Source organism: Nerophis lumbriciformis, linkage group LG21 (assembly GCF_033978685.3).
Source record: "Nerophis lumbriciformis linkage group LG21, RoL_Nlum_v2.1, whole genome shotgun sequence".
Classification (NCBI taxonomy): Eukaryota; Metazoa; Chordata; class Actinopteri; order Syngnathiformes; family Syngnathidae; genus Nerophis; species Nerophis lumbriciformis.
Genome location: NC_084568.2, coordinates 14760001 through 14774210, shown reverse-complemented (window position 1 = coordinate 14774210; position 14210 = coordinate 14760001). Strand labels below are relative to the sequence as shown.

General features: G+C 38.8%; 1 protein-coding gene across 9 annotated transcripts in view; it reads right to left on the bottom strand.

The window, feature by feature from the left end:
- Positions 1–14210, bottom strand: part of LOC133621072 (CUGBP Elav-like family member 3) — a 129983-nt gene that overhangs the window by 107653 nt on the left and 8120 nt on the right. For 6 of the 9 annotated variants that reach the window (XM_061982892.2, XM_072915553.1, XM_072915554.1 and 3 more), the window contains 2 exons: positions 11566–11786; positions 4961–5043 (listed from right to left, as the gene is read on the bottom strand). In XM_061982892.2, the coding sequence (XP_061838876.1) occupies positions 4961–5043; positions 11566–11710 (228 nt within the window). In that variant the 5' untranslated portion in view covers positions 11711–11786. Of the gene's footprint in view, positions 1–4960; positions 5044–7426; positions 7483–11565; positions 11787–14210 lie in introns of those variants that run through there. The other 3 variants (XM_061982895.2, XM_061982897.2, XM_061982896.2) reach the window with 2 other exon arrangements.

Here is a 14210-nt window from a genome sequence, read left to right as displayed (position 1 = left end):
TTCATTGTTGTTAGTTTCCTTTAATGCCAAACAAACACTTACCAATCGTTGGTTAGAAGACGATCGCCGAATTCGTCCTCGCTTTCTCCCGTGTCGCTGGCTGTCGTGTCGTTTTCGTCGGTTTCGCTTGCATACGGTTCAAACCGATATGGCTCAATAGGTTCAGTTTCTTCTTCAATTTCGTTTTCGCTACCTGCCTCCACACTACAACCATCCGTTTCAATACATGCGTAATCTGTTGAATCGCTTAAGCCGCTGAAATCCGAGTCTGAATCCGAGCTAATGTCGCTATACCTTGCTGTTCTATCCGCCATGTTTGTTTGTATTGGCATCACTATGTGACGTCACAGGAAAATGGACGGGTGTATATAACGATGGTTAAAATCAGGCACTTTGAAGCTTTTTTTAGGGATATTGCGTGATGGGTAAAATTTTGAAAAAAACTTCGAAAAAAAAAATAAGCCACTGGGAACTGATTTTTAATGTTTTTAACCCTTCTGAAATTGTGATAATGTTCCCCTTTAACATACTGAGATGAATATCCAAATTCAAGATAGCCCCGAGTCCTGGAGGCCGTCGTCTGTAGCAAATATTGCGGGATTTCGGCTTAGTCAAAATTAAGATGAGCCGCAACAGTGTGTTTTGATTTCATCAAGCGTGGCGATAACCAGGGGCTTGGGAACGTAACTTATTGCAATGTAGCTGGGGCTTAGCGCCAAAATTGGCACATGTCTCAGTCGTGGCTAGGGATGTATCCCGAGTACCGGTATTTTTGGTACCGGTTGCTGATTGGGTCGTTCCATGAGGACCGTGAAGATTCTGGACGAATGATACCGCTAATTGTTCGATAATAAAACTTCATTTTCTAATGTAACATTTAAAATGAGATGATTATGATAAATGTGCACTGAAGCTTCTTTATAAAGTTAAAGTACCAATGACTGTCGCACACATTAGGTGTGGTGAAATTATCCTCTGCACTTGATCACCCCCTGGGAGGTGAGGGGAGCAGTGAGCAGCAGGCGTGCCCAGTAACAATTTTTTGGTGACTTAACCCCCAATTCCAACCCTTGATGCTGAGTGTCAAGCAAGGAGGTAATGGGTCCCATTTTATAGTCTTTGGTATGACTCGGCCGGGGTTTGAACTCACGACCTACCGATCTCAGGGCGGACACTCTAACCACAAGGTCACTGAGCTGGTTTTATTATTCCATTTGAGTCTCATTTACAATGCAGTTGCACTTCCAAGACATTAGATGGCAGCACTGTATTGGGCTATATATGGTATGCTGTGTAACTAGGAAGTAGCTGTTTCTTGAAAGCTCAATGTTATGTTGTGCCCTACAAAGTGTTTATACTGTAAGTATTGTGCTGATTACAAACCAGCTGTTTGATTGTAACATTCATCTTAGTTGTAGTTTTCATGACCAAATTTGGAGATGCTGAAATCGCCATGTATAACCGCTAATGCTAATAGTAGCCTATCTATGAAAAAATCCAATTAGCATCATTTTGGAAAAGTGGAGCCTTAGTTTCCGTTTGAGCGTTTCCTACCAAGTAGTTTGGCTGAGTCCGCCCTGAGTCTTGCTCGAATGGTTGTTTACGTAAGCCGGTGTTACGTCTGCCACCGCATGAGACGACTCTACAACCGGACGTGACGTATGGTGCAACAAAAGTATCGACTAGAGATGTCCGATAATATCAGACTACCGATATTATCGGCCGATAAATGCTTTAAAATGTGATATCGGAAATTATCGGTATCGGTATATAACAAATACCCAGAACCCCTTGCAGCACTAACTCTTCCGGGACGCTACAATATACACCCCCGCTACCCCCTACCACCTCAACCCCGCCCTCCCAATCCCGCTTACCTCAACCTCCTCATGCTCTCTTAGGGAGAGCATGTCCCAAATTCCAAGCTGCTGTTTTGAGGCATATTAAAAAAAATAATGCATTTTGTGACTTCAATAATAAATATGGCAGTGCCATGTTGGCATTTTTTTCCATAACTTGAGTTGATTTATTTTGGAAAACCTTGTTACATTGTTTAATGCATCCAGCGGGGCATCACAACAAAATTAGGCATAATAATGTGTTAATTCCACGACTGTATATATCGGTATCGGTTCATATCGTATCGGTAATTAAGAGTTGGACAATATCGGAATATCGGCAAAAAAGCCATTATCGGACATCTCTAGTATCGACAAAATGGCACAGTCGGATTTTACGTGATTCGATATCTGTTAGTACCGACGGAATTTGGTCGGTACCTATAAAAGTACCGAATTCCGTACCCGTCCCTTGCCAATGTTAATAAATTGTTACACATAAATAAACATGTATGAAAAGTAAGGCATTCACGTAACCGCGGACAGAGTCACACAATTGGCCAATAAAACGGAATCCGCTGATAAACGCAAAAAAGTATCAGGGAAATTGAAATAAATGCAAGTGAAATGTTTTCATTGTGGGAAGAAGAGACATTTATTTGGGAAAATAATTTGTCCCGTAGCATTTATTTGTCCTCGACACACTCAACCGCCGGCCATCCTGAACTAAACAATGTCGAGACAGCCACTTGAAACAACGACTATACTACGAAGCTAAAGCTAGCAAGAACAATCCGTACACCCACAACACGTCTCAATCTACTTGTGTTGTTGTGAACGACATCATCAATATAACAACATTGCACAAGCAGTGATCGCAGCTTGAGAGGCTCGCTCTTTTTTTTTTTTTACAGCCTCAAGTCGCCTCTCTATTTGTCAAGCTCAGAACAACAGCACAGCACACTTCCCCCTTCACAATAATAGCACGATGGGCCACATCTGGTGTGAAGTGTGAAGTGAAGTGAATTACATTTTATATAGCGCTTTTTCTCTTGTGTCTCAAAGCGCTTTACATAGTGAAACCCAATATCTAAGTTACATTTAAACCAGTGTGGGTGGCACTGGGAGCAGGTGGGTAAAGTGTCTTGCCCAAGGACACAACGGCAGTGACTAGGATGGCGGAAGCGGGGATCGAACCTGCAACCCTCAAGTTGCTGGCACGGCCACTCTACCAACCGAGCTATACCGCTATGTGACTGCGCTAACAAAATAAAGGTTTCAAAAAAGTACCTTACACAAGCATAATGTACTTAAAGCACGTAGTGATACATTTACACAATGATTTGCTTTGACCTAAAATACTGGTCAAAATTGTATTACACAAACAAATGTGATGATTTAATTAACAAACATTTCATTAATTGTTATTTTACACAAAAATTGTGCACTTATTTTATCACTCTAGGGCGGGGGTCAGGAACCCGCGGCTCCAGAGCCACATGCGGCTCTTGAGCGGCGCCCTAGTGGCTCCATGGAGCTTTTTCAAAAATGTATGGAAATGGGAAAAAAATGGGGTGAAAAATATATTTATTGTTTTAATATGGTTTCTTTAGGAGGACAAACATGACACAAACCTTCCTAATTGTTCAAAAGCCCACTGTTTAATATGTTTGTGTTTATGCTTCACTGATGAGAGTATTTGGCGAGCGCCGTTTTGTCCTACTAATTTCAGTGGCCCTTGAACTCACCGTTGTGTGGACTGTGACTCAACAGTTTGTTTATATGTATAACTTTCTCCGACGCTGCCACAGAAATACGTGTTTTATGCCACTCCTTTGTCTCATTTTGTCCACCAAACGTTTTATACTGTGCGTGAATGCACAAAGGTGAGCTTTGTTAATATTATTGACTTGTTGGAGTGCTAATCAGGCATATTTGGTCAATGCATGACTGCAAGATAATCAATGCTAACATGCTATTTAGGCTAGCTGCATGTACATATTGCATCATTATGCCTCGTTTGTAGGTATATTTGAGCTCATTTAATTTCCTTTACTTATGTCCTCTGTGTATTTCGTTTATTTATTCGTGTTTCATGACACATTATCTGATTATCTGTATGTAATATTGGCTGCATTTCTGATAGTTGTTAGTGTGCCATGTTGTTCCAGACCACAGCAAACGTTAGCCAGCTTGCTAGGATTGTAAAAAAAAAACATTAGAAGAAGACAGCCTGCCGTTTCCTTTAACTTTGACACACACATCTATACCTTTGGCCATTCTAAGACAGTCATTTCCAGGAGTTATCTCACCCTCTGAGCAGTTTTACTAATGTTTTCCAATGTTGTAAAAATGTGTAGAATAAATATTACATTTCAACATTTCTGTCAACAAAGATTTATATTAGCCTGCGACACATAGTCATTTTGATAGAAGGCTAATACAGCTAATTAGTCACTTGCATCATGTGTTGCCTTCATTATAACACTTATATAAGTATTTTAATTTTTTTGCGGCTCCAGACAGATTACTTTTTTGTATTTTTGGTCCAAAATGGCTCTTTCAACATTTTGGGTTGCCGACCCCTGCTCTACGGTGATAAAATAAAAGGCAAAAATTAGAATTAAAAACAAACTGGAACAACTGAATTGTATTGTTTTTTGTATTGCTATTGTTATTCTAATTTGTTGGGGTTTGTTCGGTACTAATTCATTTAAACTATATTTAAAGTTGAGTTTTGGTGGTACAATAACTAGTCATGTTTTCAAATTAATGAATAATTGTGTAGTTAATCTTGATTACAATATCAATAAAAAAAAATGGTGATTATTATTTTTGCCATAATCGCCCAGTCCTATTAAGACTGTTACTTAAAATACTACATTTTTATAAGGGTATCACTCTGAAACAGACTTACCCTGTCATACTTAAGGTAACAATGAGGAGAGCTGGAGCCCACCCCAGATAACCGGTTGCCAAGGAATTTTTTTTATTTATTTTTTTACAGAAAAACCTCTTTGACCTTTATATGTTCTGCTGAATGTATATACAGTATACATGTGCACGTCTGTTGCATACAGTCATGAAGAGAGCGCTGTCTGGAGTGTGTGATGCGCACTTACCCCTGGTAGTGTTTTCTGCTCGTGCAGGGCGCTCTGGGCTTTGAGTGCAGACTCCCTCGCACAGTACGTCAGAAACGCACATCCTGTCACATAGAGAAGGGGCGAGGGCGAGAGGTAAGGTACAGCGGGTCAGGGAGAGGCTCATATATTCATCACTCTTTACTTGAGTCCCTGTATCCCACCACCTCACTGTACAGCTACACACACACAGGGTACAGTATATAGCACCACACCATTTAAATCAGGGGTGTCAAAATCATTTTAGCACAGGGGCCGCATGGAGGAAAATCTATTCCAAAGTGGGTAAAATCACGGCACGATAACTTCAAAATAAAGACAACTCCAGGTTGTTTTCTTTGTTTTACTTTGGCCAAAAAAAATAGAACAAGCACATTCTGAAAACGTACAAATCGCAAATAATCCTCTGGACAAAACACTTTCTGAGGAATTTGGTGCAGTTTCAAAAACACCGTGAGCTTAGACTTCGTCTCAGTGTGTCTACAAAACCAGGATTACACTTTAAGTCACACTTGCATTGGCGTTGTTAGGCCTAGTTTAGGGGGGCTCAAGCCCCCCTAAAATATTCTCAAGCCCCCCTAAATAATTTGGTGTTTTTTTTTACAAATACATGCCGACATATTCATTATAAAGTGGCCCAAATATGAGTTTAAATAAATAATCATATAACCTGTTATTATTCACTCATTTTCCCCTCACTTCGTAGCGTAAGGTAGAGAGCCCCTTTAGTGCGTCGGTATCCAATCCATTCCACTTGTTCATATAGAAAATGCCCACATCACTCAAATTCCAGTCCGCATTTTCTCTGCGACCTTGCTTGCGGTCCTGCAGGTGTACGAAGCACAATATCTTCCTTTACAATGAGTGAAGCGGCACAAAACCTTGTCTGTGCAATTGTAAATAATTTATTTTTTAAGTTTTGTGTTTCTTGTAGAATCTATATAAAGTAATATACATTAGCCTATTGTTAAAATAATGAAAAAAACATCATTAAATATATTTGTTTTATTGTATTGTTACATTAATAGCTGTTGTATTATTATAGGACAAGACATTTAATATAAAATGTAAAATGAATAAATACATAAAAAGAAAAAGAAAAAAAATGGTTAAAAGCCATCGTCCCGGGGAGCATTTCATTTCGTCCCGTGCATTTAAAAAAAATAATAATAATAATAACAATGAATAATTTCTAAGTCTTTGTTTGCCGTTTGTAAAGTTTTGTGCTTGTGCATAACGTTCGCTCGCATCCTGTGCATCTCCTGGGGGCTAAGCCCCCCGTGTCCTTAAAAGCTAGTGACGCCCCTGAGTCACAGTCTTTCTGGGACTGAACAAAAAACACAACATGTAAACTCTTCTAGGTGTTAAATACCTCCCTTGTCATGTCCACGTATCAATCTAGTGCGAACTCAACAAACCGTAAGAAACGCAGGTAAAAACTATTCAAAAGTGTTAAGTTCACTTTTCTCGTGTTTGACATTTTGGGGCAACGAGGGTGCCAAGTGACGATGTGTTTGAAGCAGAAGACATAAAACGTTATTATTATTATTAAACAATTACCATTTATTAACACACTCAAAAGTAAAGAAAATCGGTGTGTGCATGTGAAAAGATACCCTGCTTGCACACCTATAGGACAAATGTGTAACGGTTCTCCACTTTGCAGCTATAACATGTTTGACAAGATAGAGACTCATTCTTGGATTCTTTTCTCCTTTCTTCCACAGGAACTTCAGTGAGGTTAATGAAATTAGACGAGGGGATCTGACTCGTTATCTGTGTTCTAGTTAACTCCAAATAGGTTTTAAGTTTCATGTGGGTCTGTTTGCTTGCCTAACAGAATTGCTATTGTGACATCCAGTGGACACATTTAGAACAGCGGTTTCTTTCGTTAAAGAAAAAAAAAAAAAAAGCAGCTCATTTTAATACTTGGCAAACTCATCACACGAGCCGGATAAAACCTGTTCGCGGGCCTGATCCGGCCCGCGGGCCGTACGTTTGACACCCCTGATTGAACTCCTTGAATGCGGGGACTTGCCCTCCCTGATTACTTGTCAGCTGCCATGAATTATTGCAGGGCTGCTTGCGCCAGAGGTTACAAATATGAATATTCATGCAAACTGCAACTAGAGCCTACTGTAACAACACCATGATGATGCACTTTAGAGCAGAGGACACTCCACGGCACACGTCACACGTCAGAAAACGGCACGGCACGAGTCGGCACACATGACAGCACCACAGACGTGTGCACAGGGCTAACGAGGCCTCGCGGGCTCGGCACAGTCGATGCCGGCCCTATATACAGTATATATATATATAGATATATATATACTGTATACAGTATATATATATATATATAGATATATATAGAGTAGCAACCACTAGGCATGCCTCACGATCACTCCAAATACACTCCCCCCACCACTGCTGTCCTATGGGCTGTACCTGTGGCTGTGTGTGTGAGGGAGGGCCAGAGCCGTTTACTACACCTGTCACCAGCACTAAGACAACAAGATTAGCAGCAGGTTAGCATCCCGTTGACAGACAGGCTGATGAAGTTAAGAAGACAAGAGGCGACGATTAGGATGTTCACAAAGAGCGGAGAAGGGATGGGGAATAGATGACAAGTATGTTAATAAGGACAAGACACACACACACACACACACACACACACACACACACACACACACACACACACACACACACACACACACACACACACACACACACACACACACACACAAGCATCTTATGGTCCATCTCATTGCTTTTAAGAGAAGCTTACTGTGGCCGAGAGGATTCTCAAAACAGCAGATTTTTTCCCTTGTATCACACAGGCTTACAGTTCCATTACACTGATTGGAGCATGCGGCCTAATCTGCTTCATGACTCGCACACACGTACACGCACACACGTACACACGCCCACACACTCACACACACACACAGTGCATGCACTTACACGACACCCCCTTTCTGACTGTGCATTTTTTACAAGCCTCGTGTACGTGTGTTAAAGTTAGCTGCTTTTATTTTAGTGTTAGTCATAGTCTTTTGACGAACATGTATAGTATATGTATGGTTTTTGTGCAAAATTTTAAATTCTAGTTTTAATCAAGGAAATTACACATTTTAGTCAGCTAAAATTACAGTAAATGTAGTCGACGAAAATACCAAAGTGTAAAAGATAAGGCCTCTTTAAAGTTTATTGTAAATAACAATAATAATAATAATAATTTTAATGAGTGCGATAAATACCTGCTAAGACTGAGGTTTTTGGGTTCTTTTTCCCCCGCCGCCACTGGCATTTGATTGACAGACATGATAGCCAATCAGAAGTGTTGAGTTAAGGTACCACTGGTAGTCACACACACACTAGGTGCGGTCTGCATTTGACCCATCCCCTTGTTCCACCCCCTGGGGGGTGAGGGGAGCAGTGAGCAGCAGCGGTGGCTGCGCTCGGGAATCATTTTGGTGATTTAACCCCCAATTCCAACCCTTGATGCTGAGTGCCAAGCAGGGAGGTAATGGGTCCCATTTTTACAGTCTTTGGTATGACTCGGCCGGGGTTTGAACTCACGGCCTACCGATCTCAGGGCGGACACTCTAACCACAAGGCCACTGAGCAGGCTAGCTTGCGTTTGTTCGTCTCTCTCTCTCCAAACGGGGAGAAAGATGTCTCACTCTGTGCATCGCTCTCATCACCTGAGCGTGTTTGTTTAACAGTAGTATTAATTGAACGCAGTGAGGCATCTTTTCAGTCATTCACAATCTTTTCCTAGATGGGCGGAGCGCAGGGTACCAGCTTTACACGCACAGACAGCCTCTCTATTCGCAACTCGCCAGTGACTAGTGCCGTAAAGTAACAAAAATTAGTAGGAATAAAAATGTGATTCAAAAGCCAAAATGTCCCATTTCAAATTGGACGGGCAATATACGCCCATCAACACGGACGAACAGGCGAAAATGACGTGATCGCATGATGGCTACAAACAAAAAGACAACGTCCGACCTCGTTTTTCTGACTGGGAACTAAATGCACTTTAAAATGTTCAACATTTATTTAAGTTACATTTTTGCTCACAGAAATGAGAGTCAATTTTTTTTTTCCGTTTATTTATTTAGGAATACAATGTTATTCATAGAGCTGTGAATCAGTGGACACCACACGATTCGATTTGATTATTGGGGGTAATGATTCAATTCAAAATCAATACTTTTAATAACATTGGGTGCCAGTTCTATGATTAACTCCATCGAACAGCTCTGATAAATTTCAATATTACTTAAAATAAAACTGATTTTGTTGAATAAAATTCTACCCAAACATTAAATAAAGTAAAATACAAATAAGGCAACAAGAGAAGTATCCAACACTTCAATAAAGTAAATCTGTACAGCGGATATGATCATCTACTTAAATTATATGATTTGACTGACTGTCTGAACAGGACAAATTAAAAAAATATATATATTTATTTTCTTTTCTTTTTTTTAATCGAGTTTTTATATATTTTTTAAAACAATTAATAATCATTACAAAAAAGAATCGCGATTTATTCGAAAATAAAAAAAATTTCCACCCATAGTTATTTACCTTCCAATTACAGTACTTTTTTAATTTTTCCTGAGGGAACTCTCCTGAAGGAATCAATAAAGTACTACAGAAATAAGAACGAAAAGTTTAAATCATTTTCAATAGTTACTTGCATTATTATTATTATATATTACAATAACATTTAATTAAAGTTGACTATCTGGGGTAGCACCTCAGTCAACTACCCTTAACAAATCCAAAAAGAATATTGTAGCATTCACTACTTTGTTGGCTAGAAGACTCGTTGTAATCAATTGAAAGGCAACAGCACCTCCTTGCCACATCTGCTGGATTAAAATATGTTCTTTATTTTCTCAAACCCGAAAAGATTAGGGTGATATTGAATGGTTGTTCTGCAAAGTTTCAAGAACTGTGGGGTGCCTTTCTGAGATATGTAGAGGAAACTGATCTCCAAATTAACCCTGATTGAATGACACTAAATTGGCCCTAGTGTGTGAATGTGAGTGTGAATGTTGTCTGTCTATCTGTGTTGGCCCTGTGATAAGGTGGCGACTTGTCCAGGGTGTACCCCGCCTTCCGCCCGATTGTAGCTGAGATAGGCTCCAGCGCCCCCTGCGACCCCGAAGGGATTAAGCGGTAGGAAATGGATGGATGGATGGATGAATGACAATTGAAATGTGGGTGGTTGATGAGCCTTTTGTGTGCTTGTGGCTTGCTATGTCTCTTTAAGGTCATTCAGAAATGCAGCTGTCTATGGTTTCTTACTTTATTTATTATTATAGTTATTATTAATATTTGTATTTAATTTTACTTGTTGGGGGGAAAAACTGCATTTGATGTATTTTAGACAACTCATGTCAATTATATGTGTCTGAAAATCAATAAACAAATGTTTAAAAAAAAAAAAAAAACTTTTTTTTTAAAAAATTATAATCACTGAATAGTTTTTATCGGTTATTTCTTCAGTTTAAGAGCATAATGTCTGCATAGAACCAAATATTTTTTAAGTAAATTAGACAGGAATATCTTGATTGAGAGTCTAAAAGTAACATGTCTTCCTTTACTTGTTATTTTCGCAGTTTTATGCATTTTTATGTATAAAATATAAAAAACTATTCGCAATTTTGATGACAAAAGAACGCAATGAGGTTTTTTCTCAAAATCGTGCAGCTGTAATTTAGACCACGGGCAAAGCATTTGTTTAACACAAACATAGCATGATCCTATGATCAGAAATGATGTTCGTTGCATACAAAAGGTCAATGCCAATGAATATCTCTCAGGTTCTTTTTCTATTTTTCATGCTACGCCTCCGGCAAATCAGGTATGTACGTTATAATTTCTTTATGAACGCAGGAGACCCCGAGGCAACAAACACACATAGCTTTAACTTAGTAGTTGTGTAGATGTCACAATGACTCGCCTGCTGATGGCATCATATAACATCAAAAATAAACTGTGTCCCCTTCCCTTTCTCCCAGGTGCACACGTTACATATTGAAGATGTTAAATCCACACATTGCTGTTTTTGCTCTGAGAAAACCAACTTCCTCATCTCACAAGGGAAAGCATGGGATTGGCTCTCCTTTGTAACTAACCCCTCTTTCATATGTGCGCTTTTAACGAGCTGTGATTGGATATATCCCCAGCCCAACTTGTCCCGCCCATCTAGAAGATGCAATTAAACGTGATTAAACGTTTTTATTCATCAACGACAATGTCAGTTACTTTTGTTATCGTCTTAATCAACGTGGATTTCGTTTTCTTTCATTAACGTGTTATTTTCATCAGGGGGAAATAGGCTGTTGATGATAACAGAGGAAAATTATTAGTCAACACTGCTGTGTATTTGCAGACGCTGTTTTCTTTATCTCATTCTGCAGGAGACTACAGAAGGTGTGACTGTTGCCATGGTGATATGTGACAAGCAAAGCTGTGAAAATCCCCCCTCCCACACCTCCTGTCTCTGTCTCTCTCTCTCTCTCGTTCTCTCTCCGCCTCTGTCTAGTAGTAAAGTGGAGACCCACCTTTGTGCATGCCGGTGTATTTGTCCTTAATCACAGTGAGCTCATAGATCTTGCCAAACTGCTCAAAAATGGGCTTGAGGTCCTTCTCCTCCAGATTCCGGGGAATCTGCCCCACAAAAAGCTTGATGGCGTCGGCCTCCTTCATCGGGAGAGAGGGGCTCGGATGAGGGGACTAAGAAGGATTTAGAGGCAGGTACCCCCCTGAAGAGGAGCAGGTGGATCTGAAGCAAGAAGAAAAAGGGATCATTATCCTGCAACAATCAGTTTTACCGATTATACCTTTTTACTTTATTTACTCGATTATTGCAGGGGGTGTCCAAACTTTTTGACATGTATGTAAATATAAATATATATATACACAAAATATTTATACTATACATATATACATATGTACATGTACATATACACGTGTATATATATATATATATATATATATATATATATATATATATATACACATATGCATACATATAGAAATATACATATAAACACATAAATATATACATACATATATACACATATACAGTATATGTATATACAGCCTATACATGTATGTGTGTACATATAATAATATAATTGATACATAATTAATATAATTTGATAGTAAGAGTATTTGAAAGTTTGACTCCTACCTTGTTTATTTCCGGGACGACCTCCTTAACTTAGTGTGTGAATGTGTGTGTGAATGTGGAAATAGTGTCAAAGCGCTTTGAGTACCTTGAAGGTAGAAAAGCGCTATACAAGTATAACCCATTTACCATTTAACGTTTTGTAATCAATCAGAAATATCAAGCAGCTAAAATGCGCCAAACATGGATAAGTGTGGAGAGTGTTTCCCCTTCATCCTTTAAAATGGATTTAAATTGGTGTAATTTTGTTTTGTTTTTTATGGTGAATGGATATTTTTTTATAATATTCACAAAGTTCAGAGACCATGTTTATTGACATTTTGTGTTGGTTTTTTTTTTTTTTTTTTTTCACACCATGACTAGGGAAGGCTGTTCGCAATGGGTCATATAAGTAATATGCTGTGCATGGTTATATTCCGACTCGAGCATAAATATAGGTAATTATCATAAAAAACCCATGTTGTCCACTAGATAGTGACACAAGCAGCAAAAAAGACAATTGATTTTTAAAATAAATATAATCTCCCTGCGGGAATAGTTACATAATAAACTCATGACTTCTTACAGGCCAATTTGAAGACGTCAGTGGGTCGTAGTTTGGACACCCCTACATTAATGTTATCCAAACAAGGTATCATATCCCACATATTTTGCGCTTACTTGTCCAATATACAATATTTCTGTCCTAAAAAACATGTTAAAGACGATAACTGAAAAGTCTGTCAGTAAATACTGAGACATTTATTTATGGCGCCACCGATAGATTCAACGCTAGTTGTAAGCACCTTGCTCATAAATACATTACAATGCACCTGGTATGCCAAAAAATAAGAAAAGGTAACAGGAGGGATAGAATCAGACCCCTATAGATGCTGTTTTATCAATATACATCGCGATAGACACATACTTGATACCAATAAGAAATGCATTCAATAAAACGATCTGGAAGTTGCAAAGCAAGGTTGGTTGCATGAACAAAGGCACTCGCTCTCTGGTAACCGAGCAACCCAGGAAGTGATCACTGATCAGTGGGAGTGACACACTAACAGCCAATCAGGTAACAGTATCAATTATCAAGTTTGGTTGCGCGCTCTTGTTGTATCGAGGTTGATTCTTTAGAGTGAGAAGTAAAAGATGAAGAAATTGTGGATAAGAGAGGAAAAGTCACCTTGATAGTATGTTTTTTTTTTTTTTTTCTAAACAGACCGTAGTCAGACCAATGTGGTCCGTAAATGATGCAAGGCGCTCGTCCCCACCAAGACCGCTAATACCACACCACCTTAGCCGCGCTCACCCTTTAGAGCACAGCTGTAATTTGCTGGCACCGAACCTGCAGAAAATAGTTCTTCTCAGGTTTCTCTGTGTTTACATTTTCACACTTTGCACTATTTTGTTACACTTTATTAAGAATTTCTTACATATTCTTTATTTTTGCACCTTCATTTTAAGAGCTTATTGTTAAGTGTTCAATGTGATTTTACGATTTTGTTTACATTGTTTGAGTGTTTTCCTTGCCTGTGTTGACATTTCCTTTCCTTTTTCCCTTGATAGCGGAGGGGATTATAATCAGTGGAAGGTTACATTTGAAATACAAATGTTTACATTTAATATATATTTTCTGGTCTTTTCTTTCCATATGTCATAAAAATATCAATAATTACCGATATCGGCCGATAAAATACACTAACATCGTGATAGTTTAGTGCCCTAATAGAGACTGTTTTTTTCGCGGATGAGAAAATATTTATTCGTACTTGTAAACATTTGTTTTGCAACTAGGCTTCTTTTTTTTTTACTCATAATTTGCAAATGTGTCATGGCCAATTATGCAAATTGGCAAATTGCCACAACTATTTTGCAACGTTGTTTCAAAGTCAGTTTTAAGGGACATGTGTGTATAATCAACGTTGTATCAATGTCTTGTGTCTGCTGGGGTGAGACAAGAACACATTTGTTTTCCTTTTTTTTTTTAATGCATTCTAAGTCGTAAAATACAGCAAGTAGGAGGTGGCTAAC